At 42.7% G+C, this 19,604-nt stretch overlaps 1 protein-coding gene across 1 annotated transcript in view; it reads right to left on the bottom strand.

The window, feature by feature from the left end:
- Nucleotides 1–19,604, bottom strand: part of LOC308082924 (enhancer of mRNA-decapping protein 3-like) — a 38,830-nt gene that overhangs the window by 8,260 nt on the left and 10,966 nt on the right. Inside the window, exons 4-6 of the mRNA XM_080425005.1 lie at nt 17,317–17,676; nt 5,349–5,502; nt 1,960–2,177 (exon numbers count right to left, since the gene is read on the bottom strand). Coding sequence (XP_080281131.1) covers nt 1,960–2,177; nt 5,349–5,502; nt 17,317–17,676 — 732 coding nt within the window. The remainder of the gene's footprint in view (nt 1–1,959; nt 2,178–5,348; nt 5,503–17,316; nt 17,677–19,604) is intronic.

The following is a 19,604-nucleotide window of genomic DNA, read 5'->3' as shown; positions in this document are numbered from 1 at the left end:
TCAGGTGACAAGAAGGTCAGTTGGCTCTCATGCCTGAAGGAAGCATGAGCTCGGCCCTGGCCTCCCTACTGTGGGGTGACAGGTGTAATACTGGTGTAGGGCTGGTGTAGTGCCCAGGATCACTTAGGAAAGTGGCACCGGGTGAAAAAAATGGGTTACAAAAAAAGTTTCTATTCAACTTAGAAATAAACACAAATATCTGTATTTAACTACTAGAGCCTTTCCAAAAGTTTTCAAAACTAGCTACAAGCTTACGTGTTGTAAGCTTGTAGACTTTTGAAAAATGTTTCCTATAATGACATGCCCAAAATAGGGATGCTCGGTTGACAATGGCAAACAATCAAAGCTGCATAGTCGCAGATTGAGATGTCGTCAGAAAGGTAAAATGATGGTACGGTAGCTATATATCGGCCAAACCGATATTGGTCTGGTTCTCGTCGATTAAAGCAGAATAAAATCTGATGTATGATTTAATAACCGAAAATAGCCTATCATCTTTTTTTCTCTGCGCAACATGCTTCCATAGAAGACATGCTGGCTTCTATGGAATCTAAATGATTGAAATCAGTCGTGACGACTGAGAACTTTAATCCATGGGCTCTAAACCGTAGCACCCAGAGCAGTCCCAGGTGAACAGGGGAGAGCATGCAGATAAAGGCCCTATTGAAGCCTCAAAGCCAGGACCTTTCCTGCTGTGAGGCGACAGTGCGAACCACAGAGCCTGTAATGTTACTGAAACAAAGTTTGATTGACTTGATTTCAAGTCAAAATCAGTTTTGAATTTTTTTTACATAGTCTTATCTCCAGTAGAGGGCAGGGTTGTCTCATAGTGCAACTCTTCCAACACTCCACACAGTAGCACTGACACTGAATAGACACATTAGTACAGCAGCACATTTCATGCACAGTGACAGTTCAAAATGCTTTACATGAGCAGAAATAACGAATGGAAAAATAAAACTTTACATGGAGGTCAAAGTGGAATTTTAAGTAGATAGAACATTTTAATAAAAGTGGATAACAAATGTTTTTAGCCTGGATTTAAAAGTAATCAGAGTTGGAGAAAGTCTCAGATCCTCTGGATAAACGCTACCTCGCCATGTTTTGTTAACTCTGGGAAAAGTGTGTAATCTGGTCCCAGATTACCCCACATGTCTACAGGGTCACATTAGAAAAGCAAGTCAGAGATGTATTTTGGCCATCGAGTGATTTAAAAGGGGAATACCACTCATTTTCAACTGAACTATGTCATTGATATACCTTAGAGCTGTTGTGTGGAAATGAGGAAAAAGTCCCCACCCCAACAATTCTCCAGTTCTAGGCAACATAGAATGGGGGGACTTTATGATTTCCCACACAACAGCTCTACAGTAAATTAATGACATAGTTCAATGTTGAAAATTAGTGGTATTCCCCTTTTAAAAGGACAAAGCCACAGTATTTTTAAATCAATTCTGCGAATCACTGGGAAGGTAGTGCAGAAATGTTAATAAAGTATTCAATCAATCAATTCCAAATGACCCGCAGCTGTCCGAGAGCTTTTTGTGGAGACCATTCCAACAGTGTAGAGATAAAGGCATGGACAAGTTATTCCAAGTCTTGTTTGGACACCAATTTTTGCTAACAGGGCGATTGTTATTGAGATGATGTGGCTATTAAAATGTAAATCTGTATCTAAATTGTACAGCACCCGCAATTTTGATGGAGATAAAGTTAAAACACTGAATTAGACCCTATGCGCCAGTCTCATCAATGCAGTATCTGTTTATTATGCATTGTTTGACTTTGATGGGCAAACCCCACCTTGCTTCAAATTCAGTTACATATTCACACGTGTGGAGATGCCCGTACAATTTGTGTTTAGGCGTCTGGCAGAAGGGAACATTGACGGTGGGCGCAGGGAAGAGAGTTACTCATTCAGACTTAACTAATCATACTGTAGTATGCCTTTTGTGTTACCTTTGACATTGGACACTTGCTTGCCACTGGTCTGGCTGTAGAGGCTGAGCTCGCTGGTGACAGGATCCTGTATCTTGATATAGTTGGGCAGGAACAGAATGACCTCCACCTCTCGATTGGCCAGGTGTCGCCCACAGCTGATGCCCTGGGCTCCCTGGATGTGTGGGCCGCACAGCAGAGCCACCGTGGGCTTCTGGTGCACATTCTTAGGGGTGAGCCTGCGGACAAGTTTGTTTTTAAAGAGACACCTTAGTCGCTGTGCGAAATAAACAGGTATCTGTTTACAAATCCTATAATGACAGTTTAGAGCAGGGACAGAGAACTCAATAGAGGTTGTGGTGGTGATTGGGAGGGCAGTGAGAAGGACATTCACATTCAAATATTTAGCCGACACTCTTGTCCAGTGACTTGCATACGGAGTGAATGAATAGGTGAGGGTTCTGCTAAAGCAGTGTTTACCAAACGTAGGGTCGCAATCCATTCTGGGTCACGGACCCGCTTTCATGGGTCCCCCCAGTAAATATCCTGTTTTTAAACCTTTCCTAAAGAAAAAATAAAGTAACATTGTTTTCAAACATTGTTCAAAAACATTCAGAAATGAGCACCGGTCTACTTGGGAAGTCATCATCTCTTACATCCACGTCAAGTATACTGGGCCTGGAAGTGTCCCAGAGTTTGACTTATTTGTCAATGACAGAGGTCAGCAGTAAAGCTAGAAGTACCACACCATCTGGTTTAAGAAATGTTAGGCCAACACCCAAAAAGGTCACATCCAAGACCGCCAGCAGCCTCCAGGGTTTGTCTGATAGCCAAGTAGACAACCATTTATCTTTTTAACGATCCTCAACAGTCTAAATGCCTATTAGAGGTTCATAAAGGCCCTGAATTGGCAGGATAAGTTGACAACCTGAAATGGAAACTAGATTTAAGCAGTCTGTGAGACTCGCCACATTCCAATATTACCCATAAATGGAATGAATAGTGACAGTATACACCATCCATCTAGCAGGGTGTTCTAGTAGGGGAGCTTTTTTCTACCTTTATTGATAGTACAGTATAGATTGACGGGGAAAGACTGGGGAGTTACACACAGCAAAGCTCCATCGGGCTCAGGAATCAAAGCCGGGACTCGCCACAGAGCCTATATAATGCCTAAACCTAGACCATCCACGCCCCCAAACAGGGTGTTCTTCTATAAGTGTATGCAATGTCTAGTTTGGAGGAAATAGTAGCCTTCCAGGGACTGGAAACACGGCCCCTTACGTATTAGAAGGGACTGGAAACGCGGCCCCTTACGTATTAGAAGGCCAATATCAGTCACCATATCACCAGAACCAAGGACAAGTGTTTTCAATTAATCTAACTAACGAGATTGAAGTTACAATGGGTTTATATAGGAAGGGGGCTTGTCTGATAAAATGAATATCAAATATATAAATATTGAATCAAGTAACTTAAATATTGTCTGGCGTGCCACGCACCAAAGTCTGAGTAGATGTTAAAATGAACCCAAACTTGTTTGAAAGTGAAATATCCCTTTAATTTAATTTGCGTTCGCAGCCGTTGAGTCTTGATAGTGGAGACAGTGAGGCACTACGGCACTGGGCTTTGATAGCAGGATCACAGCGGTAACTGCGAGGACAATAAACCTGTTTGTTATATGACACTGGGTGCTAGGGAGCTTTGATCTCAGAAAACTACACTGCCCAACTCCAAAGGTGGATTTAAACAATACTAAAGCCGTCTTTATCAGCACTCCTATTAGGGTCAGCGGTTTGTGCTCGACTGCTGACGACATATGAAATGTCAGTGTAAATCCATCCAACATAAAATAAAGTATGAACCAAGGACTATCTGTAAATAGATATTTGCACCATTTTGTGTCCTAAATACTCATACTCAGACAGACTGAAACATCACAACACATTATGTGTCAGTGACAATGAAACCACTGAGTAAGAAGCGTCTGCCATTAACACATTCAAGGATGGTATTACTACTAGATGGGCCGCTCTCCTTTATGCATCATTATTTTGTTCAATCGTTACACAGTAGTCTGCGCTTAATTCAATCGAAGAAATAAATAAAACACAATTCAAGCACTCGTTTTTGTAATTGCTCTACGGCTAAAAAGTGTAAACTTGTGTAAAAGAAAAATAAATCTGTTAAAAATATGACATTTTTGTCGAGTGACACGGTCATGCAATGAAGGATTATGTTAAGCCTTACTGCATTGGAAAATCTCCTCCAGCCTATGTAAAGCGACGCTCGTCGATTAGTTTTTACGAAGGCTGGTGGCGAATTTCCAGCTCAAGCTCTCGTCACACAACACTAGAGGGAGCGACAACGATCTGGTACCACCCAAATATAGAACATGGGAAAATTATTTTTCTCCTTTATACATAGTGTTTAGTATTTGTATTGTATTATGTATTATATGCTATGTTGATGAATTGAATACATAAAGGACCACAATGGAAACAAGTCCCCAGGACTTTCCTTTTAGCCTTAATGTCTGACTGTACCACGTGAAAAAGAAAAACCCTACGGAAAGTGTTTACTGTAAGTGTCTGATTTTCACATACAACAGAATAATGGGATTTATATACAATGAAGTGAACTAAGTGATGTTTACGTCCCCTTTAATTGCAAAGTTACACGATTATATAATTGTGAAACATGAAACACTTGATTAATTGTGCAGCCCTCGGCTAGCTCACATTACTCACAACTAAATGCTTGGGAAATACCGCACAGAAGGAACAATCATCTTACTTAGGACGTCCTTCCTTGACCTGCCATGCAACAGTGAGTTCTTCTGCCTTCCACTGTTATTCAATCCGGGAACGCATAGGTGTCATTTTCGATTTCTTTGGCTATTCAAAAATAGCAGATATACAATGCTTGTAGATCTTTTTTTTAACTGCTTCTGGGGTCCCTCGGACAAAATATTTTGAGATGGGGGGGTCCGCGGACAAATACATAATTTTGGGTGTCCTTGACATGAAAAAGGTTTGAGAACCACTGATCAACATAATGTTTTTGAGATCTACAAGCTCGTAGCGCAGCACTCTGTGCCACGCTATGAGCTTGTATATCTGCCTTTTTTATCGTGAAAATGTATTTTTAGCTCACATTGAACCACTGATATGGTATGATTCAAAAAACTTTTATGATTTAGAAGACATTTGTGGAATCCCCAGAAGCAAAGATTTGAGTCAAAATATTCGCTTTAAAACACACTTTACACGATTTTTCAACGATTTTTCAAAAAATAGCAGATCTACAAGCTCATGGCTATTTTTTGGAATAGCCAAAGAAATCTTAAAATGACACGGATGCTTTCCCGGTCTTAATGGGTTAAAAGAGGGCAGGCCAGGCCCACTCACCTGTTGGGCCCTCCCAGCAGCGTGAGAGCCATCTGACTGGCACACACCCCCGTCATCTCTAGTCTGCGCTCCAACGACAGGCCGTGGCGCTCTGCCGCCGCCAGCACGCGCTTGTGGAGCTCATAGGACACACTTGGAACCACCAGCCCAGAGTCTGAGGAGAAAACAAACATGGAGACAGATTGAGGGTGGTGTGGTTTTAAAATGGATTAAAGCACAAATAAAATCTCACGACTGAAACAAATGTGTCCTATTATGCGATTTGTGAAACAGTGTGAAAGGAGACACCCCCCCCCAAACACACACTAGCGCTGTTTTCTAAACCAGTGGTTCTCAAACATTTTCATGTCAAGGACCCCCAAATTGATATGTATTTGGCCGTGGACCCCCATCTGAAAATGTTTTGTGCCAGGGAGCCGCAGAAGAGAAGATTTGTGTAAAAAAAAAAATGTTTTAAACAATTCAAACGCTTTGAATTTTGAACACTCAAAAATAGAAGATGTACAAGCTCGCAGCGTGGCACTCGCTGTGAGCTTGTATATCTGCTATTTTTGAATAGCCAACATATAAATGGATAAGATGGTAAAAATGATTGTGATGCTACATTAACTACTTTTTCTGGGGACCCCCTGGAAAACTCCCCGGACCCCACTTTGAGAACCAATGTCCTAAACAATTACCACAATAATGTAAAATGATGATGTTTCAGTAACATTGTTCCTGCTGTTCTACACACTGCCAACCAGGTGAAGAAATCACAGACTGAGGCTTTTTAACCTTTGGTTTTATGATTTATCTGAGACCATTAGGGTTTTATGGAAGATGCTTCTAAACATATTGCTAGTTTAACCACTTCAATGCTCCAATAAAAAATAAAAAAAATAAAAACAACACGAAAATAGCCTATCTACAAGCTCTCAATGCATCGCAGACGCATTGATAGCTTGTAGATAAGCTATTTTTGTTGTGCAACATGCTTCCACAGAAGACACGCTGAATACAATGGAATCCAAATGACTGAAATCAGTCGTGGTGACTGAGAACTTTATTCCATGGGTTCATGAAGAGTGAATAAAATAGAGCATTGTTGTACAGAGAAGTGGAAATGTGTCGTTGGCTTCACAAGGTTTGCAAGAACTACACAACGATACCACAATATGATCCATTAAAATTAAAATTAAAAAACACTGCTAGCTGACAGGGGTCTTCAACAGGGGGTCCGGGACCTCTAGGGGGTCCTCAGGGTTACTACAGGGGCGATGCCAAATCTTTGTGTGATATGATTCTTTTTTTTTACATTAACATCCCTTTTCTGAGGAGAACTTTAGCCAAAAATAGCAAATTTCATGTAGAGAGAAAAAAGTTTAAAAAAAGTTGAAACTGAAAATTTTATACAATATAGAGGTCCCTGCTTCATCTCTCTCTCAGCTAGGGGGTCCTTGGCTTGAAAAACGTTGAAGACCCTTGTACTAGAAAAAAAGTAAAAAAATAAATAAAGATAAGTAGGAAAAGAAACCTCATTGTGAGGATAGCGTACAACTGCTATGTATGTACAGTAAGTGTTCAGGCAAGTACAAGATACTGCAAAACATCTTTGATCCACAGAGTGCAGCTTTTATTTTTGAACAAAACTCGTTGACCTCGATGACCTGAATTATTTATGGGGGGGGGGGGGGGGGGAGCTGGAAAAAGAATTGCATACCTAAAAACTATGAAACAAAATGTTCTACGTACATGCAATATTGAGTCAGAAGAACTGAATACAAGTCAGAGACTAAAAGGTTAAGAAAAGTTAAAGCTCACAACGTGTCACAACATGCAAGCCTGTAGATCTGCCATTTTCAAAAGTTTGGCAATTGGAAATGTTTTGGAAATGTTTTCACATTTTCAACGATAATGACATGCCCAGAATATGGATGCCAGGTTGAAATTGGTTAATGTCTGTCAGTGGGGTTTCATGAATATTTAACCAATGAAAAGTATTAACAAGTTGTGACTAAATAGAACCTACATTGGAACACAGTTTATTTTTCTTCCATTTGCGGAAAAGTAACCGTTTTGGACATACAAGGTTTCTGCCCGACAAGAGACATTACGTTAAATCCTAAAGGAATCCCACACACACACACACACTACCATAGCTTACAAACTTCCAAAGTTTAATGCAAAGTTTTGTCTATAGAGAGAAAAAGGTTATCATTAAAGACTATATCTGCTCTCTCTAAAATGCCATGAGAAGCGTTTTCAAATGGTTTGATAAGTTCCAGAAATGAGCTCACAAATAAAATATGTTGGATTTCCAAAATACAGCTGAATTCAATAAAAGATCCTCATCAGCACAGTATATCTTTCTGCAGTATATCTTCATTGGAGCAGAATCTCCTCGGGGGCAAAAAAAAAATAGGAGTCTAAAAGAAGAAAAAAAAAGAAATGCAGTGCGAAGCTTCCGACCTCCAGCATAAGGACAAACACAGGCCTCCAAACGCACGCAAAGAGCCTCTCTCAGGAGACGGTAGTTTATGCATAAGCAACACACATCCTCACGCGAGGAACTAGTTCCCCTGGGAAACGAAGCAGCCCCCCCCTACCCCGCCTCCTCTCCTTTCCTTCAACCTGATCTCTTTCTCATCACACAGAAGATTCTTATTATTATTTCTCCCGTATCTGTCCTCTGTCAACTGTTGTCCGAGGCTAACAAAGGACGAGATTGGCAGCCTTTACAAAACATGACAAACATGAGACGGACACGTTTAAGCCTCCTACTCCCCGCGGGGCCTGCGTTCACACGCACCATAATATCATGCCACTGCCCCTGGTCAAACCCTGTGGATCCAGAGCGCCGGGGCTGAGGGCTGGTCCCGGAGGGCCCCCCACGACGCCCACCACCTCATGTCAAAACACAAGTTGGCATGACAAATGGGGGGCAAACACCTGTGCCTGTATGAGAGGGGTGTGTGGGTGGGTGTGTGTGTGTGTGTGCGTACGTACAACAGGGAGAGCTAGCAGCACTGGCTAAGGTGAACTCGGTGGGCTCTATGGGACAGGATGGGAAAACAAACAATGTGATTCAACGCAGTAGACGGGTCATAACCATAAAATAAAGGTGTACGCGCCTGCTTTGAGGGGGTGTATGCCCGCCTGCTGTGAGGGGCTGACTGGAAAACACCAGGAATCACAACTATGAGAATGTGCTTCAGAGAGTACGTACACCAACAAAGGTGCCAGATAGAGGACACACACAAGACTAAAACACTGTTTAGCATTATCCCATTAGCAAAACAAAATTACATTTCAAATTCAGACAGACATCGGTCAAGTGCCCTTGAGCAAGGCCTGCACTATGATGCACCGAACACCTCAGATGAGCATTCGCACACAGGCTTTATTGCGTGCGCGCAGCTTTTCACACAACTGTTCTCACCAGCAGTCTTTTTTCGGAGCACATTTGTCACATGCAGAAAGCAGCCGGTGTGAAAAGTTGTCATATTTAAAATCACATCATCACTGTTATTCACATAACCGACAACTTTTCTCTACAGTCTCCATCAAGAGAATAAGTCATACACGAGGGACAGTAACATTTTACTGATTATTATTTTCCATTCTAGATAGATAGATAGATATATACTTTATTGATCCCGAAGGAAATTTGCTTTGCTCAACGGCTCCAGTGCAATACATTCATACAGAGGCCAATAAAACCATCTATGATGGTTGGGGCTATAACTTCTGGAGCTTTTTAGAATGGTAAGCTCTGAATATATTTTGGGTTACAGTAGGCTAGTACGCCATCGATAAACAACTCTACTAAAGGTCCCGGTTCTACACGAGATTTCACGGCCAAATCTGTGATAGCCCACACAAATATGAGAATACGCAAGTGGACGGACACGTGTTTCTTTCCACCCAGAGCTGAACATTTTGCTGCTGCATTCATTAACATGGGAGTGAGTGTGAACTAGCATCTGTGCGCTTATACGCTTGCACGGCTGGTGGGTTCAGGGCATGGCCTGTCTGATGAAATGCACTTACAGTGAGCTATACAGTATCTGTGCATCTACTGCAGATAACGGTGAACAGACACCCCGGTTTGTCCGGGATTGTCCGGTTTGTGTTCCGAGACCCAACAAATATCCTGGTTTTAAAACCTAACTACTCAGTTTTCACAGTAAAATAAGATTAATATTATACTTGTTTTCAGCGCCATCACAGACATTTATCATGTTCTGTCCCACTCATTACCTAACCACCCTCCATGGTGCTGAAAGGTACAGTCACTAGGTGTGCTCTTGCACAAACAATTGTACTGCACCCTGATGATTTTTTTTGTGTGTGTGTATATATATGTGTGCATAGTACGTGTGCATACATGTGCGGGTTGTGCGCATGCAGTGCATGAACTTGGGGTTCATTAGGGTCTGAAAATATGGTCACCCTAATCAATACTTTTGGGTTGTCGTCGTTTAATGGTAAATGTTCAGTTAAACGACAAGCCTTTCCGGTAGCATGACACTCAAATAATCTCATAACCTCAAAATTGTCCCGACGTGCTTCCATGTGCCTCTGTTCTCCAAAGTTTGGAGTGTGGAGCCCTTTAAAGAGCCTGACCTAATCTCTCTATTTGCCCATGGCACATTAGAGAGAGGGGAGAGAGAGAGAGAGACAGACACAGAGGAGGGGGATCAAAGTCAAGCAGGGGGAACTGCAGGGCTCAGGGTCCCTTTGACAAATAAAGCTACTGAGAGGCACTTAAGTCCTTAATGGTCTCCTACAGATATCTGGCCTGGAAATGAAGTATACAGTGGCCTCAGTGGGGATACACACATTCACACGCATGCATGTGTATACAGTAGATGCAATAACCCACCCCCTGCCCCCCCCCCCCACACACACAAACACACACAAGCACGCACACAACTAGTACAGCGATTCATGCAAACAGACAGTGATTGATGTCGTGCCTGAACTGAAATGCTCCTTATCTTTTGGCTGGGTCTAATTCCCCTCCCACCATTATTTTGTTGGCACTGTGCAAAGACAGGTAATATGTTACAGTGGGGGTGAGAGAAATCCAGGACGTGCCGGTCCGCCCGCCATCCAATCACGCAAGGCGATAAGCGCTGCAAAGTCAACTGCCTCTTGTCATGCAACCTGCTGCCTAAAGTACCGAGCTGGGAGGAAGCAGGGAGTTGTACAAGCTATGCACTAATTGCTTTGCAACCATCACACCAGGTGCAACGGTTTTAATAACTCCCTCAGTGAAACGGCAGCTACTGGCCCACTCAAACCCTTCACTTGTTCTGTCACATACACACAGACACGCCACAGTGTTGCACACATACACACACACACACACACACACACGCAACACAACTTGCTCAACTGGGTAGCCAGGAGGAGCGTGCGGCGGCAGTAAAATAAACTGAAGTGGAAGCAATCCCTCAAGCATGACGAGGGGAACCACAGGGCAGAAACCAATACACGCTGGCTGGATGCGGGCCATGTGTGTCTGCAGGGGCTGGGGGCGGGTAGGGGGGTGGTGGGGGCTATTAGAGGCTGTGCACAGTAGCCCAAAGGCCCAGTCTATCACCTCCAGGGTCTAAGGTTCAATGCCTATTGTGCAGCCTTCATGTTGTGTACATGTACTGCGTTCTTGTGCAAGACACTCTTCTACCTGCTCACTCCTTTTAGCCGGTGTGGATATTGCTTCAGTTTTCACTGTCCAACGCACCTGCACCCGAATGAAGTGGATGTGCGAATGTATAAATACTTCCTTTACATTGGTTCCAGGGCTAAATTAATTTCTAAAATCTCTATGGGAAAAATGAATGGGTTTTCTATGTGTGGCACCACAAAATGGCTGCCACTGCGATGGCAAACAACATGTCGCATTGAGACATATTGTGAGCCACCATAGCTCATAAATGAAGATTAATAACGGGTGAATTGATGTGAAAATGTTGTGCTGCTGGATGGACCAATAAACGTGTGCATGCAAACAAACATACACTTTGGCTTCTGTTACGCCATAATCACATTTAATCTATTTATGTCATTGTGAACTAAGTATACCGCTAACCGCTTGGAGATGGAACTCATCAACAACAGGCATAATTATTTTCTACAATACTTGCTACATTTACATTTTGTAATTTACATACATCATCCTTGCTCCCATACCGACTTACAAACTTTGGCTTTGTTTCACGGTGCGCCCCAGGTTGTTTGCACAGAGGAGATTTGAGTACACACCACTGGTGCCAATCAAACTGTAGGAAAACAATGGCAGAAATAACTCCACAATAGCGTCAACTTCCAAGGATAAACTATAGCCCATTTATGCACCCCCCCCCTCCCCTCCCCTTCTGTTGTTGTTGTTGCTGCTGCACTGTTCTGGTGTCTGGAGTTGTTGTATGCGTTACCAGGCAAGGTTTTCTAGGTTAGCAATGCTGCTGCCGTGCTCCTGCTGCTAGAGGTGATGTTTATGTAAAGGCTGCAGAGCGGCATGTTAATTACAGAGTACACAGGATGAGGATTAAGATGACAACCATGAGAAGCAGATCTACCCATCCCAGTAGGAGGGGGCGAGTGCTTCTGCACGGCAAGCAGCTGGGCCTCGTGAAGGGGGTATAGTACTGTACTTGGGTTGGTGCCGTTTGACACGATTCAGTTCCATTTGATTCCATTTAATTCTTAATTAAAGGGATAGTTCACCCCAAAATGACGTTTTTTTTCTATCGATTAGTCACCCCATGGAGATTTGAATTCATGGATGTTTTGGCTTTTGTCGCATTCCTAAGCCAATAATTTGATGATCGGCATCGGTTCCGTTGGAGACAAAGAGTCTCCTTTGTGTCTCCTACCGGAACCACTGCCTACCGGTCCGCCGTTCATCAAATTATCTGCTTAGGAATGCGACAAAAACTAAAAAATATCTATAACATGTCTCCATCTATAATATATGTCTCCATGGGGTGACTAATCGATAGGGGGGAAAAAGTGGGAAGTGGGAAAAAGGTTTTTTTGGGTGAACTATCCCTTTAATCATCCTCAGGTACAAGTAAAATCAGGACTACAATCAAAACAATTCCCCAGGTCTTTTTTTTGTGTTATCCTTTTAGCCTTAATGTCTTACTGTACCACGTGCCGTTTACATTTCTGACCAATAAAGTATTAAATTAATTAAAAAAACACTGCCAAAGTACAGGTACAAAACTGGACAAAACAGACAAGTCACACAGACGACATGCTTCACATAACATAATGTGGTAACAATAAAAGGCTGGTTACGTATGGTCCAAAGCGGTCAACTGGTTTAGTAAGTAACAACCTACATTCCTGTGCTTTTCACATGGGGCAAGAAGGTGTCAGTGGGTACAGCGATCATCCTTTGATGATAAAGCTAGCTAGTTTGATCTCAGCTACTGTTAATGTGACTGAAGCTATTATGCAAAAAGACACCGACCCTTGGGATTCTTAGTGGAGAACAGCATGAGTTAGCTGCTTCAAATATAGAATGCAGAATGCAGAGTTAATATGAATTCACAGACTCAACTGGACTGCCTAACGAGCACCTTCACAAAACTGCAATTACTTTCCACAAGACCCCCACCGCACGCACGCACGCACCCTCAGGAGCGGTTTAAAGACCTAAAGGCTGACTTATTGTTCTCATACCCCCGGAGTCCAGTAGCCAGGCTAGCGTGCCATTCCCTTATCTTGTGCCTGTTTTAACCAGTTATGTAATACTTGCTCTTGAAGTATGCGGAGGGAACGGGCTCAGGGCCTTCCCGTTTGCTGAGTTGCATTAAGGACCTGAAGAACAAAGGTCAGTGCTGTGCTAAACAGTAACAACAGGGTCCCCCTCCCCCCCACCCACCCACTTCTTCAACTGTCAAACTGCTTACAGCACTCGTACGCAAGACAGCCTGGTTTCGGAAGCACCGATTTCCCTAACTGATCTTTTAATGCACTACACACAGTAGCTGGAATAACTTTCACAAAACAACCGTTGTTCATTGCACCCGTCAACCATGTCAATTGTCAAAGTCGCTGACTTACAGTACCTTTTATATTCTTTTCTTTCTCCAATTTTCTTATAGTGTCCACCAGGCCGGGCGGGAGGCACGATTATGTTTTAGGCAGCCCCCTGTCCGTGTCTGTCTGTGCGTGACTAATTAAGGAAACCGCTGGACCGATCAGCGTCAAACCTTTCGTGGACACTGCCAGTAGGCCAAGGAATACACTGCATTCCAAACTCAGCCTTATTGTGGCGCTATACCAGCCTGCGAAAACTCTTGAACTGTAGATCATGCAATCAAAATGTCTGCAACAACCATTTCCATCATCTCATATGCTAAACATGCATCATAGGCATCCCCATTTTCCATATTGCATTCCAATAGGCTAGAATTTGCCTCCAAAGCTTGCGAGAGAACCCTATTTTACAAAGAATACACAAAAACTCATGAACGCATCCTCCGATCAACCCACATTAATATGAGTTCTACACAACTCTGAGCCAAAAGCGATTTCACTTGGACCCATAGGAGGGCACCACAAATACTAGACATTTAGTGCAGGAAAAAAAAGGTGGTCTACACTGCTGTCCCTGCGGGCTAGCATGACATGATGGGTGTGTCTGACCTTAGGGAGAGTGTAGTAGCGATTAGAAGGAAAGGGTGAGGCTATACCTCTCAAATCTTGCCTGGGCCTGTGTTGACCGACCCTGTATCTCTCCATCGTAGACCGATGGGCATCGCTGAAAATATCCTCACAGTTTGATTACTATGGCAATTTTACGCCACTATTTTTTTTTGTTCTGAGGTCTGTCATTGGATTGAAGCAATGTCTGCAGGCTCACACATACTCAAAGATAGATCACATAGAGGCAGTCGTTTTGGATTCAAATTGGATTGTTTTAAATTCCATTTGGTCCAGCACCTCAACACTGTAAAATTCCAATAGTGTAAAAGTTGCCAATTTTTCCACAGTAAAATCCTGAGGGTCAATTTAAGGATAAGGATAATTCCTTTAACAGGTCCGTTCATGAAAGTCCTTGCGGTCTTGTTTCCAATGAGGGCCTGTGAGCAATTAGGGGTTAAGAGTCTTGCTCAGGGACAAATTTCATTTCATCGACGCATTTGCTGGCCTGGCCTGGAATCGTACCTGGGGCAACTAGGGCCTCTGGCTCCCTAGGCAGGCTCACTAACCACTCAGCTATGGAGGCCCCTTAACCAACTCTAAAAGTGAAAATGTTTCTAGGTCAGTGCGTTACATTTTTAAAGAGGCAATGCTACAGGCCTATTACCCCTACGGTTCTAAGATCAAACCAGAAACCCCAATCCAAAGCTCTGCGGTTCCGAATCGTGGATCCATCTTCCTATGCCGCTGTAGATTATTACGTTTTTCACTCCTCTCATAAAAAAACGATCAAATACAACCAGTAACGGGTTAACTAATGTAGGCGGGACCAATTGGCGGTGGGTGATAGCAGAGTCCTCGATTGGCTCAGAGCACCGGCTTCGAATGCTATCAATGCATTGAATGGGCGAAATAGGCGATTTATTAGACCTTTGAATGGGCGAAATAGGCAACCTACTACCTACCCGCGATTTATCAGACCATTCATGGGGCGTAATCAGGAGCTACTGACCTACTTGGAGGCGGAGCAGTCCCCACAACAATATTTACGATTCTGTGCCTATCGGTACATAACTCGAACGGTGCTGAGTAGGCACAGGCGAACGTCACACCGTTCAGGACGGCAACTCGGTCGCCTTAGCTCCCTCGGTGGTCCTTCACGGGGTGACAGTTCGCCTGTGACTGAGCGCCTCCGTCATGGTCCGAAACCAAAACCAAAACTGAACTATTTAAGTCATCTCCGTTGGTAGATCAGTATGTCTTGATAACACCCAATGAATGGTCTGATAAATCGCGGGTAGGTAAGTAGGTCGCCTATTTCGCCCATTCAAAAGGTCTAATAAATCGCCTATTTCGCCCATTCAATGCATTGATAGCATTCGAATCAGGTGCTCAGAGAGGCTGTTCACTTGACTTGAAAGTGAAATTACGCACATGTGTGTCATCCACAGAGAAACTAGCGTATGTTTGAGCAACTTTGTGAGCAAATGGACGCAGTGTGCAAACTCCTTCTCTTACACACTGAAGTCAGATGGCTATCCAGGGGTAGATCGCCGACAAGTTAGGACTTATGGGAATTATTTTAGGAAAAAAGTCCCCGCTGGCAGTGGCAGCACATTTCAATGATGAGAAATGGGAATTTTCCATACAAGCTACAACGATTTGCAGTTATAAAATATTGCCATAAGAATAGAGAAGACACAAAGGAAAGGGTCATAACAGGACAACAACATAAAATATCCCTGTTATGCAAGTATAAGGATAGTTAAGTCTTATATAGATGGTGGGTTAATTTCTCTATTTTTTTAAATCAGCTTCCATCTTACACCCGAATTTATTACATTTCCTATTTTCAGTAATACAGCAAAAGGTAAACTAAATTGCTTTAATCACGCTCATGTGAATCCATAGATACACATTTGTAAAGCTTGAAACAAACCAACTGAAAACAGTGGAGTCTGCAAGCAGATAAGCTTTAAGCCTAAGCCCGGCCTGAGCAAGCCTAACTCAACTGGTACTGTCAAATTTGAAACCCGAACCAAACATTTTATTATTCAGATATCCTAAAAACAGATCCCCTGACTTTGGTCAGATGCCCGTCCTGACCGCCCCTCTCGCTTGCTCTTCCTCACAAGAGTGCCTGGACAGAAATATATAGAATAGAATAATCCCCACTCCTAGGGGTGTTTTTTTGGTCACATTATGTGAAGTTTGTCCTCTGCATTTACCCAGCCTATAACTACTAGGAGCAATTAGGAGTCTTGCTCAGGGACTGGCCTCGAACCTGGGACAACCAGGGCCTCTAGCTTCCCAGGCGGGCTGACTAACCACTCGGCTGGCCGCCCCATATACATACAGTACATGTGCACAGACGACACACACACACACACACACACACACACACACGCACACGCAGGCTGGTCAGTGTCGTAACATCATGTAAGCCAAGTTACATCTTTGACTAAGTTTACCCAAGACACCAGCGCACAAATATTGTAAGTAATAACTAATCTACACAGATACTGTAGCCCACCAGTAGAATGATAAACCATTTGTCTTTCTTGTTAGTAATTAACTATATAGTTAACAGTACGGCAGGGTTAGGATGGAGATGAAGGCATGGTGACCCAGCAGAACAGAACACCAGTAGCTTATGGTCATAAATAATTTGCATTGCTTGTTAGTGATTCCTTTCAACCACGGAAACTTCACCCACTGATGGACTTGCTAAGCCTAACGTTACCAGGCTGGTCACACTTTGCTAACTAACTTTACTTGAGTAGTAGTACACATCTTGAAATCCAGAAAATAAGAATAAATCCTTCCCAGGACCACCATTTTGAGAAGCTCGCTCTTTGCAAGTTTTTTTTTTACCTTTATGGACCATTAGTTTAGGCTACGTGAAAAGCTGGCCTGAAATCCAATACATTTTGGAACCGATAGAACGAAGCAACCAGGTGCTCACCGGCGGAGACGTAAAAGTCAAAAGAGTAAAAACTGTAAAATGTGCTCCTAGATCAGACGGGATAAGACCTCAGATAAAAAAATGTGAGATCCGGGCACTCTTTATTTAATACACCAACATGTTTCGACCAAAAGCAGTCTTCATCAGGGCCAAATGAAATATATTTTTGGGACGCATACCCAAAATGCGTCAGGTCGCAGACCTCTAGCAGGGGTCCTTTAGGACTGAACATAGCCGTGTGTGTGTGCCTTACTGTGCAGACACACCTATGTATGAATGCACGCTAATGTTGTAAAGTGCACACATGCACTTTTGTGTGTGTGAAATGTGCATGTGTACTACGTGCGAGTGTGTCCTTACCTGTACAGTACTCCTTGCCTCTGTGCTGGGGCACGGTAATCTGCCGATAGACCACGGGTTTGCCCGCCAGAATGTTCTCGTCGTGGCGGTAGCGGGCAGGGGTCCGCTCGTTTGGCGTGCTGCGTGGGCGTGCCCCGTTGCTGTTCTGATCCGCCTCGTCGATCTCGGAGAACACGGCGGCTTTGTCGAACAGGGCGAGGTTCCCCTCAAAGTCAAAGTCCTCGTCCAGGTCCTCGAACCCGGCGTCTCCGAAGCAATCGTAATTCTTGGGCCTTGCGTGGGTGCCGCCGCCGCCGCCGTTCCTCACGCCGTTCTTCTTGGCCGTGGCCTGTGCCGCCGTTCCTCTGCCAGTAGAGGAACCTGCATGAAAGAACACATAACTGAGGTGTTAGTCTTGGGACTAGAACACGACCAATGCTATATTTTTGGGTCAAATGCCAATCTTGATTTTGGAGGGTTCTCAAGACCACCTTTTTTTACCAATGTTTTGAACTATCTACTTGGCCAAAACGAGCAACATGTTCTAATACAGGGGTCTTCAACAGGGGGTCCGGGACCCCTAGGGGGTCCTCAGAGTTACTATAGGGGGTCCCCCAAAATCTTTGTGTGATATGATTATTTGTTTTTACATTAACCACTTGAACCCTAGCATCCCTTTTCTGAGGAGAACTTTAGCCAAAAATAGCAGATCTACAAGCGCGAGGCGTTGTGAGCTTGTAGATCGGCTATTTTTGGCAAAGAGTTATAGGTGTTAACTCTTTAACTGCCAAAAACGGGAATTCCCGTCCGATGGCTCTATGGCTATCATGGCCAATGACGGAAAGACGAAAATATAAATAAAATAAAAATTGAAAAAAATATTATTATAATTTTTTCTTTTTTGGAATTTTTGGGTATTTTTTTTTTTTGGGTTATCTCAAAGGAACTAGGAGATAACGCTATCCAAAAAATTGCTGCTACATTCACTTCAATGTTAAAAAACAAACGGAGGAAAAATGCACCTTTTTCCTGGCACTGGGACGACAGTCTGAAATAAGTGTGGCAGTGAAAGAGTTAAGAGTAAAGAGCAGCAAAAGTTTATCTGAAACACAATTTTATACAATATAGAGGGGGTCCCTGCTTCATCTCTCTCAGCTAGGGGGTCCTTGGCCTGAAAACGTTGAAGACCCCTGTTCTAATACATTTCAAAAGCAGATTTGACTAATGTTTATATTTTTAAATAAAATAATAATAAATAACTTTATTTAACCACTTAAGGCCCTATTATTTTTATTAAAATTATTATTATTATATTCTTCAAAAATACACAGTCTATAAGCTCACAATGTGTGTGTGTTGCAATGCATTTTGACCTTATAGAGCCGCTATTTTTGACAAATATTGGAAATTAGGGTTAGGGAATGGGGATGCCAGATGGAAACTTCTTTTAAGTGGTAATAATAACATAATTGCGCAGCTCTGAAAATGTCGAAGGGGATTTGAGTGAGTATAATGCTCTGCTCTTCACTATGAATGACCTGATCTACTCCAGCAGCGCTGCTCAGTGCACAGCAGAAGACTTGGGCAACTCCCAGGTAGGGAGGGGCACAACACTCAAACTCATCGATTTAAATCAATTATTTAAAGAAATCATTTTAATTCATTTTCAAAAATAGAGAAAATATCAGATCTACAAGCTCACAATGTGTTAAGTGCCATTTCCCCTATCTTTGCAAGACACTGTTATACAATGGCTATAATGTTGGTTAATCAGACTACTTGATTTAGTATATATTTTTTCAATCAATTATTTTTTTGGCCAATTTGTTAATATATAAAAAAGTCAAGACAATTATAAAAAAAACATGCTTCTCAATTATTTGATTAATCAATTATTTGATTAATCAAAAAAGTAATTCATATAAATCGCGAGAAAGATAATCGATAGGACATGCTGTATTTTATTTACAAATAATTCTAAGCCATGTAAATAAGGTCAACATATGTAGGAGGAAAATGTTTTATAAAGCTGCAGTGAGCCACCTAAACTGCCCCCTATTCCTTTGGGTCCCCACTTGGCATCTTGGGTGCGTTTTACTTTCTCATCTTGGCGGTCATATCAAGTACAAAACATGAACATTTCCTGGAAAGCTGTTCCAAGTAATCACCTCCTTCCAAGAAAGGAAGCAACAAAGAGTCATGCATTCCATCATACCTCAAGTATTAGGAATGGGATAAACTACCTACAACAGCAGTTGGCAGGTTCAAATTACGAATATATTTCTACCTCCTTTAATGTGCGACTTTGA

This window comes from Gymnoscopelus braueri (genome assembly GCF_963280865.1).
Source record: "Gymnoscopelus braueri genome assembly, chromosome: 1".
Taxonomy (NCBI): Eukaryota; Metazoa; Chordata; class Actinopteri; order Myctophiformes; family Myctophidae; genus Gymnoscopelus; species Gymnoscopelus braueri.
This window is presented reverse-complemented; position numbering and strand designations above follow the sequence as displayed.